Consider the following 17489-nt stretch of genomic DNA (forward strand, 5'->3'; position numbering starts at 1 on the left):
AGAGTGCCCTGGACCCAGGCTTGGCTGTGCACAAAGGATTTCCGCCGGAAGTGCACAGGGGCCGGAGCAGCTGCAAAGTCGCGGTTCCCAGCAATGCAGCCCAGCGAGGTGAGGCAAGGACTTACCTCCACCAAACTTGGGCTGAAGAGTCACTGGACTGTGTGGGTCACTTGGACAGCGTCGCTGGATTCGAGGGACCTCGCTCGTCGTGCTGAGAGGAGACCCAAGGGACCGGTAATGCAGCTTTTTGGTGCCTGCGGTTGCAGGGGGAAGATTCCGTCGACCCACGGGAGATTTCTTCGGAGCTTCTGGTGCAGAGAGGAGGCAGACTACCCCCACAGCATGCACAAGCAGGAAAACAGTCGAGAAGGCGGCAGGATCAGCGTTACAGAGTTGCAGTAGTCGTCTTTGCTACTATGTTGCAGGTTTGCAGGCTTCCAGCGCGGTCAGCGGTCAGCGGTCGATTCCTTATCAGAAGGTGAAGAGAGAGATGCAGAGGAACTCGGCTGAGCTCATGCATTCGTTATCTAAAGTTTCCCCAGAGACAGAGACCCTAAATAGCCAGAAAAGAGGGTTTGGCTACCTAGGAGAGAGGAAAGGCTACTAACACCTGAAGGAGCCTATAAGCAGGAGTCTCTGACGTCACCTGGTGGCACTGTCCACTCAGAGCAGTCCAGTGTGCCAGCAGCACCTCTGTTTCCAAGATGGCAGAGGTCTGGAGTACACTGGAGGAGCTCTGGACACCTCCCAGGGGAGGTGCAGGTCAGGGGAGTGGTCACTCCCCTTCCTTTGTCCAGTTTCGCGCCAGAGCAGGGGCTAAGGGGTCCCTGAACCGGTGTAGACTGGCTTATGCAGAATTGGGCACATCTGTGCCCAACAAAGCATTTCCAGAGGCTGGGGGAGGCTACTCCTCCCCTGCCTTCACACCATTTTCCAAAGGGAGAGGGTGTCACACCCTCTCTCAGAGGAAGTTCTTTGTTCTGCCATCCTGGGCCAGGCCTGGCTGGACCCCAGGAGGGCAGCTGCCTGTCTGAGGGGTTGGCAGCAGCAGCAGCTGCAGTGAAACCCCAGGAATGGCAGTCTGGCAGTACCAGGGTCTGTGCTACAGACCACTGGGATCATGGAATTGTACCAATAATGCCAGGATGGCATAGAGGGGGCAATTCCATGATCATAGACATGTTACATGGCCATATTCGGAGTTACCATGGTGAAGCTACATATAGGTAGTGACCTATATGTAGTGCACGCGTGTAATGGTGTCCCCGCACTCACAAAGTTAAGTGAATTGGCTCTGAACAATGTGGGGGCACCTTGGCTAGTGCCAGGGTGCCCTCACACTAAGTAACTTTGCACCTAACCTTTACCAGGTAAAGGTTAGACATATAGGTGACTTATAAGTTACTTAAGTGCAGTGTAAAATGGCTGTGAAATAACGTGGACGTTATTTCACTCAGGCTGCAGTGGCAGGCCTGTGTAAGAATTGTCAGAGCTCCCTATGGGTGGCAAAAGAAATGCTGCAGCCCATAGGGATCTCCTGGAACCCCAATACCCTGGGTACCTCAGTACCATATACTAGGGAATTATAAGGGTGTTCCAGTAAGCCAATGTAAATTGGTAAAAATGGTCACTAGCCTGTCAGTGACAATTTGGAAAGAAATGAGAGAGCATAACCACTGAGGTTCTGATTAGCAGAGCCTCAGTGAGACAGTTAGTCACTACACAGGTAACACATTCAGGCACACTTATGAGCACTGGGGCCCTGGGTTACCAGGGTCCCAGTGACACATACAACTAAAACAACATATATACAGTGAAAAAATGGGGGTAACATGCCAGGCAAGATGGTACTTTCCTACAATAGGGATACCACTTTTGTCTTGTATTTGCTTGGCAATCTCTGCCCATCTGTTCTTCAATGGCATTTCTTTTGTCACTTTTCAGAGTATCTTGGTGGGTTGTGGAACTTGAGATTTGTTAGCCAATCAGTGCATGATTGGAAACTATGGTCATGTTATGAGTGGAATCAAATTGTAAAGTAGAGTTCGTCACAGGTCTTGTAAGGTTTCGAAGAGGCAAGAAGAATGTTTGACCCGCTGAGCTCAGTTACCGGGAAGTGTTTGACTGACTCAAGAGTTGGTCTTGTGTCTCTCCTTGCTTCTTCAATTCAGTCTAGGATGTTGGGCTATTTAAGCATCTTTTAAGTGGGAAGAGTTATATGAGCTGCAGTTAGATGGTGTACCTGTGTTTCAGTATTTCTTTGGACGCCTGTAGCTTGCTCCTCCAAAGAAATTGTTGCGTTTGTGACAGAGCTCCCGATAGGATGAGAAAAAATATTTGAACTTAGGAGAGGGTTGAATTATCTGGGTGAGTTGTGTGGCTCAATAGTGGCATCCTGAATTTTTGACTCAAGAAAGGTATTTTTGGCATCAAGAAAGCTGTGTAGTAGTTGAGGTTTCCTATCACAAGAATGATTCAGTCATGTTTGTTGTTAGTTCGGCCCTCAATAGCCTCTAAAGTGGTATTTGATTAGGTTTGAGTAAAACCACGTGAGGGTGTAGGTGGCGGAGGGCTTACTGCTGCATTGGTCTGGATTTTGCTCATGCTGTCATTTGCCTGTTTGCAGTAATTAATGGTAACAGTCTTAGGATCTGATGTTGTTGAAATCAGGTTTGTCTTGCCTGAGATTTTAGTCTTGTTTTTGGATGCATGAGGCTCAGGGCATTAATGATTTGGAAAGAAGAAGCAAATTAGGTGTCCGGCCGATGGATCGACTAGATCAGGAGGGCAGAAAAGTCTTTGGACAGGGTAAGGCTCTGACAGTGTGGTATTTGAGCTTTTTCCTTTGATAAAATGTTGCAGGACTCTACGGAACATTAAAGTACATGTTCTTTCAACGTCAAGTTTGTCCTGCACCATCAGAAATCTGAAGGTCATGAAGGCCTATTTGGTGGGAAGATTAGGCTATTCATTGAGTTAAGGCTGTCGCTAACAGCACAGTAGCATTGTTCTGCTGTTTTTGGTGGAAATAAAAATAAGCACTTGGTATGTGTAAAGGACCTCTTTTTGTATGCCTATACCCACCCCCAAGTTTATTAACTGATGCTGTTGGTTTTTCAACTCTGTAGTGCACTGGGGCCTGCTACACATAGGTTTGGCTAGTACTAGATTGGCGCTTTTAATTTACCTTTAAGTTCGTAGTAAATGGCACCAGAGGTACTTGGGGCTAGTAAGTTGGATGTGACTAGTGGACTGTAGTACTAAGTTGTGCCACCACTGCAGTGACGGGGTGAAAACTTTACTCTTGGCCTTCCACTGCAGCCTAGTCGGGCAGCTTTAAAACTGCCTGTTCGACAGGGTGAAATAAACCCTTTTGCAATGTCAGATACTAACTTTTTATTATTAATTCACCATCCCTAAGGAAGGCCTTGATAGCCCACCAGACAGGGTGCTTAATATTAAAAGAAAGAGCATGTTCCTTTGCTTTACAGGCCCTGACAGTGAAATCATGAAATTGCTATTTTCACTGTAGCAAGGCCAGTGGCCATTGGCTAACATGGGGTTTCACTAGCCACCATGCTAATTTGCCACAACGCTAAGTGCTAACTCCATGTGGTACCACCAATGATATTATTCTAAGGTATCAAATTGATTGTTGCGTTAAATACAACTCATTGCTGAGATTGAATTTAAGATAACCTTTAATAGAGAGGTGTCTTTAGAAAGCCACCACTTTGTTGCTCAGACATCTGGATGCCTTTCCTGACTGCAGCAGTTGTTACCCAAGACACCATACTCCCTTCCTGCAAGGAAGTGTAAGCGCTCCCAGGAACTGAAAACTAAGAGACTTGCTGAAGGGATGAGGTGTGAACTCATTCATCAGGATGACTACCTGATGGTGGCCACAGATTCTAAAGCCTTCATTCAGACGGGGCCCAGCCAAGGAATAGTGCGGATTTAATGTTAACTGGATTCAGGCAAAATGTAAACCATCTGGATTGCACCTGATTACATAAACTAGATGCCAGGAGGGAGTCGTTTAAGTAGCTAGTATCAGTTATATTGTTTGATCGTGGAGGAACCTCATCAAACCGTGGACTACTATTGATTACCACAGTATAGCCTCCGGCAACTGTTTAATCTATTGGCAACAAAAGAACAACAAAAGAGGCAGTGATGGCTATAGTCCACTGCACTGGTTGGTAGTTCTTACAGAGTTCACAACTGTGGTGCTCTCACTGCTGAGGTCCCACTGTCTATGAACCTCCTTCAGATCCACAGTTGCATATACCATCTAGGGGAGCACCCAGTAGGTAACCGGAAGCACAAGTCAATTCCTAACATCCATGTAGATACTGTTGTATTCAGTGTCCAAAACCCAGTCCTTTCCCGTTCAGTCCATCCATTTAAGGAGACTGGCATATGGTGTTTCTATTCTTGCATCTTCCAAAATAATTTCTCAGCCCGACCAATGCGTTTCGTCCTTACATCCGAGTCCTCTCGGAGGACCTGTGCTTTTCATCACCTATTGAGTGCTCTTCTCATTGCAATATGTATCTTTAAGCAGCAACACAAGTTTATTGGGCAAGAAATTGTAGCAATGTTTGCTGTCTCAACAAGATTTGTTTCACAAGCCCCAAGAACCCAAGTCCGAATATTTCCAGTGAAGTATTTTGTGATTGACTTAATTATTTGCATTTTTTAATGGCTAATAGTCCAGGTAAATTATCTTGTTGCTCTGCAGTTAACATTCCGCCTTCCACCAGGTTGGTGAGAAGATACCATTGTTTTAGAGACTCCATTTTTTGGCATGAAATGACAAGTCTTCAAGTGAGGCAGAGGCTCTTCCCGAATCATCTTTCAAGTCGGCTTCTTTTCATCGTAAATCGACCAACGACTGTGTTAAGTGTCGCCAGGTGAATGTTGTTAAATACAGATCTATGGCAAAGATGGGACCCACATTTTACCTAGACCTTTAAAAGAATAGAAGAAAAGTTTTTTTTTGTTTTTTTTTTTTTTCTCTCAGTTCTGAAAACTTTTACATGCAGACCCCTTTTTGCTCTCCTGATTGGTACACAAGAGATCCGTACAGAGATTTTGCAATGTTCATATATGCTGACTTCAAATGGTGACCTTGCTTCACATTAATAGCAGCTATTCTGTCAAGAACCCTTCATTTTGGGTAGAGCTTCCTTTCAATTTATGTGGATTACTTTATTTAAAAATCTCTCAATCTTTATTCAGTACTTTGTTTAGATCTTGCACCCATTTAAATGCTAGCTTTCAGTGTTGCATTTATAGGAAGCATGAGCGATTGAAAAGCCTACTTTTTTAAAATCATTTTTTTTTTTTAAACTTGCTGTTCTGCTCGACAAATTGCATTAAATAGCAGTCATTTCTCTGAGTTTGATTCAGGGTGCCCTATAAGCATAAGAGCAGTTGATTCCTCTCTCCTACCCCACTGCGTGCCACACTCTACCCTTAGCTTTAAGCGTCTGGGTATATTAAGGAGATATGTTACCAACGCAGTCTCAGAAGGGTAATACAAGCCTGCCAGGAGGACATGGAGAGATGGAGATTACCCCTCACACTATTAGGGAGGGCAGCCATGTTTAAGTTGATGTCACTATTTGTTACCTTACGTCCTGCAGAACTCGTTCTCTCCGCTCCCCCCAGAGACCTTTACCACAATGGAAAGAGATATGCATTAAAAAAAATCTTTATTTATCTTTCAGAGTTATATACGTTACGGAGTACAACTTACTTTAGGTAGTAGCAAATCTTATGATTCACCAACATGATCATATGTTATGTTATTTGGACGTGTATAGCGCTTGAACTACCCGGAGGCCTTGCAGCGCTTGCAAAAACCTGAAACAAAAACATCCAGCCTGAACACTAATTGAAGATTAAATCCTAAAAAGCCAGGTCTTTAAGGCCTTACGAAAGGGTAATTCAAGGTTCATTGCTCTTATGCCAATCGGTAACGAGTTCCACAGCTTTGCTCCTTTATATGCCAGAGAACTACCAACAGATTAAATCCTGCTTCCCCCTTGCTCTTGTGCAAATCATTCCATGGACATAAATTGGAATATAGAGGGTAACGTACACTTACGTAGCATCATTGGCATGTGTCATAGTATAAGAATGTTGTGTGATATCATCGAAGAAGGAGTCTTTGACGCTCATGCCGTTAGTTCATCTGCTAGTTTAGCATCAGTGCGTACATGTTTCATACAGATTCCTTCTGCTATAGCCCATTCAGTAATATCCCTGAGCCTGTCAGAGTACACAAGGGGTGAAGGACTCAACCATTTTATAGCGATTTGACGTTTTGCCAAGGTCAAACCCAACACAAGAAACTTTCTGCTGAGTTTCCTGCCAGAAGGGGAAGGGATAAGGCCTAGGAGTACTTGTTGTGTTTCCTGTGGTACAGTCCATCCCGAGACTCTATTAGGATTATCTACCACTTGGTTCCAGTAGGGGGGAAGGGCAGCACAATCCCAGGCCATGTGTATAAGGTCTGCACTTGGGGTCTGGCAGCAGGGACACCTATCGGAGCGTGTGGGATATATTATACTTAGTGTAGTGGGAGAGGGGTAGGTTTGGTGAACAAAGTTAGATTGTGTAAGTTTGAATCTTGCATAGATGCTTGCAGTGCGGACCCCCTCATGTATGTGCTCCCACTCTTTATCTCTCAACAGTTCTGGTTGTAATTCCTCCTACTTCGCTTGAATTCAGAGAGGATGTAGCAGGAGGTCATCTCGTAATGCCTGGTATAGATGTGTGATTAAACGTTGGCCCCCAGCCATACCTAGTAGTGTGATGAGAGTGTTTGAGCTAGGTGGGGCATCGGGGAATGTAGGTCTTATCTTGTGGATGTGGCCGAAAGTTTGATATTGTAAGAATTGACCTGGTCCTAAAGCTAATGTATTGACTGCATCGGCATATGTTATATAGAGCTCTACTTGGTGTAGGTCTCCCAGTGTCAGACATCCCCCAGCTTTCCAACGCTGTAATGACGTGGATTCCTCTATTTTGTTAAAGGGTTGTACTATCCAGATGGTGCGGTCTGGGGCGAATGGGGCCTTTTGGATTACCCTCTTGACCACTCCCTCCCATATCTCAGCCACATGACGGCTTATGTAGGGTATGTCAAGGGGAACCTTCAACCCAGTCATCAGCAATGTAGGGAGTGTTGCGTCTCCGTAAGTACCCTCTAAGAGCTGTGTCTGCCATGAGCTTCCATCGGCCAACCAGTGGAGGGCATGCTGTAGATGTGCAGCCATGTAGTAAAATTCTAGGTGTGGGGTCGCAATCCCACATCAGGACTAGGGTCTTTTTAACGTAGAAAGGCTGACACATTTTTGTTTATCGGCCCATAGTAAATCAGTCAATATACTGTCGAGCTGTCAGAAGTAAAGGTGGGGATCTTAAAGAAAGTACCCCGGAGGGCATACAGACACCCGGGGAGTAGGATCATTCTAACTATTGCCATTTCCCCATAAGTGAGAGAGGTAAGTCTCTCTAAAAATGGACTGACATCTTAAGCCTTGCAATAACTCTACCAATATTTAGTTTCAGGAACACCCTCTCTTTGGGGGCAAGGTATATCCCTAAATAGCTGACATCCAGGGTATTCCTGTTGGGGGACGATCAATGACATTGATTCCTGATAAGGCGCTGAAAGGGTATAAGGAAGACTTAGAAGGGTTGTCTAGCAACCCAGAAATCTCGCCCAACCCTTTCATCATCTGTATAAGCATTGGGGAAGAACGGGAAAGGTGCCAGAGATTGACCAAGGCATCATCTGCGTAAAGGGACACCGCGTGGGTAGTCCCTCCTACTTTAATCCCCCATGGGTGGAACGTTTGGCGTAGTCGTGTCGCTAGGGATTCAACCACCTATGCGAAAACAAGCAGTGAAATGGGGCATCCCTGCCTGGTGCCCCTGTTTAGATTAAATAAATCGGAGACCAACCCTCCTGTACGCACACGGGCCTGCATATAATAATTGGACCCACTGAATAAATTTGGGACCCAGTCCAACCTTGCCAAGTACATGCCATAAATACTTCCAGTTTAAAGAATCTACGGCTTGTTCGATATCTAGAAAAGCCAGTGCATGTTCACCGTCTAGTTGTTGTGAAGCTTGATGTATGTAGGAAAGTTGTCTTAAACTATGTAACGTACTTCTCCTGGGAATAAACCCAGATTGGTCCGAGTGTATGAGGGACGGGAGCTAAAGGCGAAGGCGCTGGCAAGGACACTACTGAGTATCTACACATCAAGATTTAGGAGAGAAATGGGTCTGTTGCTGAGGCCAGGGTGGGGTCCTTGCCTGGTGTTTGGATCATCACTACCACTGCTTCCTGAAGCGTGGTAGGAAGGGCTTCTCCTTGGAGAGCATCCTCAAGAGCCTCCAGTAACCTATCTATTAGGATACCTGGGTATTTGATGTAGAACTCAACCAGGAGACCATCGTTCCCTGGAGTTTTGGCAGTTTTCGTCTTGAGTAGAACTGCGACGAGCTCTTCACATGTGAGAGATCCTAGTATATTGTCAAGCTGAGGCTCCTCACTGCTAGCATACACCTTACTCTAATGAGCGCAAAAGACGCCATTGCTGGCTTTGTGTGTATAAGCAGGACGACCCACATTAGTGCATAAGGTCAGGATTGGGACTTTAGAATGCTCCCGTTTGGTCGCCCGGGCTACATTGCTCCCGTTTGGTGTCTCTTCGCAATGGCATATGCTGTGAAGATGTATTTTTCTGATCAACGTCTAACAGGGTCTTGCGTGTCTCTCGCTCGTCCACTAGGTGCTCCGGGTGGGAAGGGTGGTCCCTCTCCATTTCACAAAGGGATTTTTCATGTAATGTGTTGTCTCTCTTCAGTTGTTTCTTAACCCCATAAGTAGTTTTGAGAGAGACACCCCCAGATCACAGATTTCATTGCATCCCAGTCGATATGCAAACTTTATTGTGGGATGGCAAGGACCCTAGAATAGTCCTTAAAACCCCGCAGGGCAGCCAAATCAATGGCAGAATAGCTCTGCGTGCCTATTATTGGGCGTCCCACGTTATAAATGTTAATGGCTGTTATTTTGGTTTTTTTTTAACCCCTGTGGAGTGCTCCACATTTTGACTGGAACGGTCACGATGGGACTCGAGATCCTGCCTGCACTATCTATATGGAGGTCAAGGGACCCAACTCCTCCTGCCCGACACTCGGGTAGCGATAATGGCCTGGGCAAAGGCTCCGAGCTCCATAGGATGGTATGGCAGGCCCATGAGGGAGACACCCATGTGGGAGGGGCGCTGGCTCCCCGAGTTGCAGAAACTGCAGGGGTTTAGACGTTGGGACTTAATAGGCACCTCCATAGTGGGTAACTTGATAGCAAATGGAGACCTCGTGCCGTTCTCCACACTCCAGAGGGAGTACGGAATGCAAGACAATTCATTTTTAAAATACGCGCAGGTGAACTGTGCCTGGAGGGCAGAAGGCCTTCCAGGCGAGGGTATCCCCAACTTTGCCCCGCTGGAGGGGAGGTTACTGATGGAGGAAGTGGGGAGAAGTCCGATTTCTCTCGCATATTAAACCCTTAGTAATAATATTCCAGATACCGTGACTGGTCTGCAAGCGAAACGGGTGAGTGACGTGGGGACATGGAGGACGTTGATAGGGAAGGAGCCCTAATGCACCCTAGGGAAGTGCTTATCTAAAAATGACTTTGCCTGGTCCAATTAAACATTTTACACCGAGTATATTACGAGAGGCGTCGATTGCACACCATGGGGAGAGCCTCAGGTCCACACTGCTTGAGATGGGATGATCTTGAGGGCTCCTACTTCCACACTACCTGGGACTGTCCCCAAATAGACGCGTACTGGAGAGCGACCGCTGCGGAACTTGGTACCGTACTTTCACTACCGCTTCCATAGACCCTAAGTTCCTTCTCCTTGGAATCCCTAATGATATTGATTTACCCCGAGCCCAACTCCTCTTCTGCAGGGTTGGCCAAGTGGTGGCAATGCAAGATGTTGACTGCTACTGGGGGTCTGGGGAGGGCCCTACATTGCAGGAATGGAAAAGAGGCTGGACATGTATATTGTGGCTGAAAAGGTCACCTATGCCAACAGAGGCTGCCCTTGAAAAAGTGTGGGCCAGATGGATGGAATAATACTCCTTAGATATGCCAGAAACGGTGGGTCTTAAAAAGAGGGCGGGCCTTGGTGGCAGTAAACGAGCTTTTATCTGCTACGGCTACTGTCTATTATATGACATTCTCTCCCCTCACTGAACATAAGTGGATGACTGTCGGCTCCGCGTGGGGGGTTGAGAGGTTACGGGCTGTTACTTGCTATGAGCATTGGCCGGTGGATATTAAGTGGGGTCCACAATACTGTTACCTACCTTTTGTCCGTGATATGTTGTCAATAAAAATATATTTAAAAAAAGAGCAGTTGATTCCTAACCAACTAATATTATTTTTTTTGCCTGTTAAGATGCTGCAAGGGGCTCCAGGACAGGGACAGACACAATGAGGCAGAGTGGGTAGTTAATCAGTCTTAGGGCTAATAGAGTAAATTACTTTTTATTTTTCACACATGAGGCAGCTGACCTTGAACCTAGGTTTCTAGACATTCTTGTTCTGTGTCTTGCAGTAACGATGTCTGTCTCTTCTCTGGCAGCTGAATGTATAGCAGTTTTAAACTCCAGAGAAGTGCATTCCTCCATTCTCCACAATATCAGAAGTTCACCACAGTCAGTGGAAACGAGGGCTCAAATCTTCTGTTGGGCCAATCATTCATACTGACGTTGGAGAAAAAACTGAACTCCCACTGGTCCTCTTTTATCCACAAGAAAATGGGACTGTGTTGAGCACATTTAACCTCACCTCAAAAGGCTATATTTTAATTAATTTATTAAATTACTTACTGTCTTAACAGGAGTGCACAACCAAACACGTCCGTTCAGAACGCAAACGTTTTAGCTTACTTTACTAAATGCCAGCTGAGCATTATAGTGAGGCACTGAGCAACACATGACCAAACATCCACAGGAAGGATGGATATGACTTGGAAATTAATCATTCTGAATCACTTAACAGTACGTAAGAGCTTTATGGGGCGTGGGGAGACAGGCGTCTGATCTTTAGTGATGTGTTAGGGGTTGGACGTCTCACTTACACTAATTGTCAACAAAATAGCATCCTTGAGTTAGTTTTGTCGTAATTATTTTTAGCAGATTTGTATGTTTGTTTACTTCCTGAAACATTTATGCTTTTTGTCTCTGCAGGCACTTGGTGGTGGGTACCTCCGCTGGGGCCATTTTGAGATGATGCGACTTACGATTAACCGCTCCATGGATTCCAAGACCATGTTTGCCATCTGGCGTGTGAACGCTCCATATAAACCAGTGACCCGGAAAGGACTAGGGCAGCGCATGGGTGGTGGCAAGGGAGCGGTGGACCATTATGTGACTCCAGTCAAGTGCGGCCAGCTGGTGGTGGAGTTGGGAGGCTACTGCGAGTTTGGCGAGGTGGAGTCTTTCTTGACACAGGTGGCTAAAAAGTTGCCCTTCCTTGCAAAGACCGTCAGCCGCCAGACACTGGCGGAGATGCAGGAGGAAGAGCGGCGGCGTGAAGAAGACAACCAGAACCCCTGGACCTTCCAACGCATCGCCCGTGCTAACATGATGGGATGTAGGAAGGTGCTGAGTCCCTATGACCTGCAGTATAAAGGCAGATATCGTGGAAAGTTCAGACTGCCTGATCGAGCGTAGTGTGACGTGCAGACGTACATTCCAACCCTCAGAAGTAGTACTTTCACGCTCACTCTTGCATTGTCGAGATTATACTGCACATTTTTCTTGGTTGCTCAAGTTGGATGCTGACTCATGGAATATAAGGGCTTTATCCAACAATGCAACATTCCCAAAATTAAAAGTTAAAGGGGGCATGCCATCTTGCTCTTTGATAGACTCTGAGGGGGTGAGTTTATACATGAATTTGTAGTATTATCCTATTTGTGTTTAAAACTTAAAAATACAAATCCGATGCAAAGAATGAAGCCCTGGTGTGTTTTCTGATTGATGTTTGATGAATGCCCAAAACTTGCAGACTGATCTTTATTGCTGGGTTGCCTACATTTCACGCTCTGGTTAGAGGATTAGACCTCCTCGGGAGGAAGGTGAAAAATGCATGCGTGGATGAAACAACAGATTCAAAGATCAAAACAAACTAATAATTTTGATGTGCTGGAGTAAGAGTGGCAATGCTGGACTTGCCCTTTATTCCATTGGGCATTTTCCTAGTGGGCTACAGCGATTAGAAGCTGAATTTTGAAAGCACATGGTCACTGCTGGTGCCTGTGTCACTTTTCACTGCTCTTGGAGATTAACTGCAGCAAGCACAAGAGGCTTCAAAGAGAGGATGGGGAGCAAGGGAGGGAGGTGGAGAGAAATAGATGAGGCGGGGAGAGATAATGGACTGATGGAACAAGAGAAGTAGAGCCACTGTGCAAAGGCAGCAGGGCTGGTTTGAGCATCTGTGCCATGGCAGCCTTAAGTTCGCCAGTCTGGCCCTGAAGAGTGGGGACAACATAAAGTGGATGAAACTTTACTAGATGACAGGGTATGTATATGGAGCTTGTGATTGCTTTAACTGTGTTATCAGGTAGACAGAGTTGAGTTGATGATAATGTAATCCTGTAAAGAGTTATGAGCTCGAACAAGATTATAGTGCATGCACACCAAACTTCTCTTGAATGGACAAGTAAGAGTTTCTTGTGCATGATTGCCAGACTGCAGGTTCAAAGGGTTGCTTATGTTTTGGTTAACGTTGTAGTCTTCTAAGAGATTGAGAGTGCTCCTGTGAGCGTGTGGTGTGAAATTGTAGCTGTGCTTTACCACGGAGTGAAGCAAAGCGTTCTAGAGAGAGGCAGCCCCATTTTGCATGACCTTTCGATCAGGGATATATGGCTAATTTGTTGTATGTTATTGCTAAAGTGTGGATCTTTAGAGCTGTCTGTACTGTTAAATATTACCTCTCCCTGATGTCAAGAGAACCACCAAAATTTTAAAAATGTTTTTTGAAGTTTTTGTGCAAGAATTCGATTGTACACTAGAGTTGGAGGAGCTGAGTTTTGGCTTTGAATTATGAAACTTCACCCCAGAGTATAAGACACCCTTTTTCAACATTCTTGCTGGCAAAAGTACGTGACCTGTTACATTTTCTGTATCGCCAGGTAATCTCTGAATGACGCTGTCTCATTCAAAAACGAGTATATGACTGTTTTGCTGTCTCCTTTCTAGTTTTTGTGTAGATTTTATAGTAGCTACAAGACTTTTCAAATTCTGAAACATTTCTTGTACAGGACAGCAGGGTAAACGTATCCTTGCATTATGTAGAAAATAACACTTTAGGTAAGGAATTGAATTGCAAAACTCTGAGGATGAGGGAGACTACCTGCCATAAAGTGTGAGCAGCCAACAAGGGGTCTCTAGCAAGCATTGTACTGATTGAAATCTCAAGTCGGAGGATTCCCCAAAGGAGTATTAAGTCTGCATGACAGTTTGTCTATTCCCTGCATGAAATTGACCTTTGAAAGGTGAAATCTCCTAAATACAGTAAGCATGAGATTACCTCATCTCACACCTATAAGTTACTTTATTCAAAATGTTTGGATGTCACCTGTGGGCTTCAGTCTTGAGGTTCTTGCTACTTTTGAGACCCAGAATTTCTTACTCTGCCCAATCAGGTGTTGTGATGCAGTGTTTGAATCGTGGACAGTAGATCTGCCGCATCCACCCTTCTTTCTTGATGCGAAGACACTGGATGCATTGTTAACCTTTGAGACTGGTAACATGGCGGTACACCAGCCTAGTATGGTGAGGCTTAATGATGAAGCATAACTCTGCCTCGAGTCTCCAGGTGATAATTACCGACCCAGCAAAGAGAGATTATTGTGCTGACGGTGCGCGTTAGCCTCCAGCATCGGAGGTGGACACTCCCTTCCTGTATGATGAAGCCATTGTCTTCTTTGCTTTGATTCTGGGCGCTCCTACAATCTCATAGCATTCTTCAGAAGATTGGTGATTTCAAACTTGGTGGGTCGGATCTAAGATGCCACAGCAGCTCTTTTTCTGAGTAATTCTTTTTTCACAGTACACTTGTTTCACAACTCAGTTGTGGCCAGGGCTTCCTTTCCCAACTGTAAAGTGAATGATTGCATGTATTCCAATGTGTGTATGTGAGCCTGGCTTGGGAGCACTGAGACACTGCCCAGGACAGGAGGGTACCCAGGGACCATCTCAGGAGCAGAAAGAGGACATCTTTGGTTTGTTTACATTACTGAGAGGCAGGATTCACGTTGCTTCACCAGAGGATCCTGAAGAACCCATTTTGAGGGACCATGCCTCCATGTTGCGTATACCACAGATGCTGCATGTAAAAGGCTGGATGGCTCTGGAGGTAGATATGTTCCAGTTGCCCTTCCATAAAGGTAGCTATTACCCATACACTGATGTCATAAAAAGGTCTTAGGACTCAACAGAGGACACCCTAGAATGAATCCCAAAGATATTCAACCAAAGGCTGTGTTTGTACTTTGGTAGAGACAACAGACCGCCTTTGTGATGTGCTTTCACTAAACACGCGATGACAGTTCTTAGCAAAGCGCTGTTGAGTGTTCTGAACGTAAATCAGGCATGATTATCATTGATAATAACACATGCTGATTTAAAAAACAAGGTGCTATTAAAAGACTGATCAATAAAACTGTTCACTCACACCAATTCTTGTTATTGGCTGAAACCTTGCTTGAAAACGTGATGATTATCTAATTGATATTTTCTGTACATCTCCTGGTTAATCTCATCTAGCGTCAAAGGTCCATTGGCTTGGGGGCGCTGGGATCTCTCCCTGAAGAGTTGGTAAGCATTTCCTTATAAGCTGATATTTAACCGAGTTCTCAGCGTCCCCCTCGCAGTAGTAACTGCAAACGTGCACCACACAAGCTGTGAAAGGAGACAGAAGGCATCCCTGTTCTGCCTTGGCTCAGCCAAACTGGTTATCTTCATTTGCCAGAGCCTCAGTAGACAGGAGTTGTAGGAAGTTGGCTCTGTATGCACTATTTCAAAGTAAGGAATGGTATGCACAGAGTCCAAGGGTTCCCCTTAGAGGTAAGATAGTGGCAAAAAGAGATAGTACTAATGCTCTATTTTCTGGTAGAGTGGTCGAGCAGTAGGCTTATCAAAGGAGTAGTGTTAAGCATTTGTTGTACACACACAAGCAATAAATGAGGAACACACACTCAAAGACAATTCCAGGCCAATAGGTTTTTGTATAGAAAAATATATTTTCTTAGTTTATTGTAAGAACCACAGGTTCACATTTTACATGTAATACTTTAAATGAAAGGTATTGCAGGTAGGTACTTTAGGAACTTTGAATAATCAAAATAGCATACACAGTTTTCAAATAAATCACATATAGCTATTTTAAAACTAGACAGTGCAATTTTCACAGTTCCTAGGGGGGAGTAAGAGTTAGTTAGTTTTTGCAGGTAAGTAAACCACCTACGGGGTTCAAGTTTGGGTCCAAGTTAGCCCACAGTTGGGGGTTCAGAGCAACCCCAAAGTTACCACACCAGCAGCTCAGGGCCGGTCAGGTGCAGAGTTCAAAGTGGTGCCCAAAACGCATAGGCTTCAATGGAGAAGGGGGTGCCCCGGTTCCAGTCTGCCAGCAGGTAAGTACCCGCGTCTTCCGAGGGCAGACCAGGGGGGTTTTGTAGGGCACGGGGGGGGACACAAGTTAGCACAGAAAGTACACCCTCAGCAGCACGGGGGCGGCCGGGTGCAGTGTGCAAACACACGTCGGGTTTCCAATGTAAATCAATGGGAGACCAAGGGGTCTCTTCAGCGATGCAGGCAAGGGGGGGGGCTCCTCGGGGTAGCCACCACCTGGGCAAGGGAGAGGGCCTCCTGGGGGTCACTCCTGCACTGGAGTTCTGATCTTTCAGGTCCTGGGGGCTGCGGGTGCAGAGTCTTTACCAGGCGTCGGTATCTGGGAAGCAGGCAGTCGCGGTCAGGGGGAGCCTCGGGATTCCCTCTGCAGGTGTCGCTGTGGGGGATCAGGGGGGGCAACTCTGGCTACTCACAGTCTCGTAGTTGCCGGGGAGACCTCCCTGAAGTGTTTTCTCCACAAGTCAAGCCGGGGGCATCGGGTGCAGAGTAGCAAGTCTCATGCTTCCGCAGTTGTCTTGAAGTTGCTTCTTTGAAACAAAGTTGCAGTCTTGGGTGAACAGGGCTGCTGTCCTCAGGAGTTTCTTGGTCCTTCTAGAGCAGGGCAGTGCTCTGAGGATTCAGAGGTCGCTGGTCCTGGGGAAAGCGTCGCTGGAGCAGTGTCTTTAGAAGTGGGGAGACAGGCCGGTAGAGCTGGGGCCAAAGCAGTTGGTGTCTCCGTCTTCTCTGCAGGGTTTTTCAGCTCAGCAGTCCTCTTCTTCTTAGGTTGCAGGACTCTGAGTTCCTAGGTTCTGGGGAGCCCTTAAATACTAAATTTAAGGGCGTGTTTAGGTCTGGGGGGTTAGTAGCCAATGGCTACTAGCCCTGAGGGTGGGTATACCCTCTTTGTGCCTCCTCCTAAGGGGAGGGGGTCACATTCCTATCCCTATTGGGGGAATCCTCCATCTGCAAGATGGAGGATTTCTAAAAGTCAGAGTCACATCAGCTCAGGACACCTTAGGGGCTGTCCTGACTGGCCAGTGACTTCTCCTTGTTATTCTCATTGTCTCCTCCGGCCTTGCCGCCAAAAGTGGGGCCGTGGCCGGAGGGGGCGGGCAACTCCACTAGCTGGAGTGCCCTGTGGTGCTGTAACAAAGGGAGTGAGCCTTTGAGGCTCACCGCCAGGTGTTACAGTTCCTGCAAGGGGAGGTGTGAAGCACCTCCACCCAGTACAGGCTTTTGTTACTAGCCACAGAGTGACAAAGGCACTCTCCCCATGTGGCCAGCAACATGTCTCGAGTGTGGCAGGCTGCTAAAACCAGTCAGCCTACACGGGTAGTTGGTTAAGGTTTCAGGGGGCACCTCTAAGGTGCCCTCTGGGGTGTATGTTACAATAAAATGTACACTGGCATCAGTGTGCATTTATTGTGCTGAGAAGTTTGATACCAAACTTCCCAGTTTTCAGTGTAGCCATTAGGGTGCTGTGGAGTTCGTGTTTGACAGACTCCCAGACCATATACTCTTATGGCTACCCTGCACTTACAATGTCTAAGGTTTTGCTTAGAAACTGTAGGGGCACAGTACTCATGCGCTGGTGCCCTCACCTATGGTATAGTGCACCCTGCCTTAGGGCTGTAAGGCCTGCTAGAGGGGTGACTTATCTATACTGCATAGGCAGTATGAGGTTGGCATGGCACCCTGAGGGGAGTGCCATGTCGACTTACTCGTTTTGTCCTCACCAGCGCACACAAGCTGGCAAGCAGTGT

The 17489-nt window shown here is 46.3% G+C and overlaps 1 protein-coding gene across 1 annotated transcript in view; it reads left to right on the plus strand.

The window, feature by feature from the left end:
- Nucleotides 1-12071, plus strand: part of MRPL16 (mitochondrial ribosomal protein L16) — a 37618-nt gene extending 25547 nt beyond the window's left edge. The window contains exon 4 of the mRNA XM_069233025.1: nucleotides 11299-12071. Within this exon, the coding sequence (XP_069089126.1) occupies nucleotides 11299-11784 (486 nt within the window). The 3' untranslated portion in view covers nucleotides 11785-12071. The remainder of the gene's footprint in view (nucleotides 1-11298) is intronic.
- The last annotated feature ends 5418 nt before the right edge of the window (nucleotides 12072-17489 follow it).

The sequence above is a fragment of the Pleurodeles waltl genome, chromosome 4_2, assembly GCF_031143425.1.
Source record: "Pleurodeles waltl isolate 20211129_DDA chromosome 4_2, aPleWal1.hap1.20221129, whole genome shotgun sequence".
Lineage (NCBI taxonomy): Eukaryota > Metazoa > Chordata > Amphibia > Caudata > Salamandridae > Pleurodeles > Pleurodeles waltl.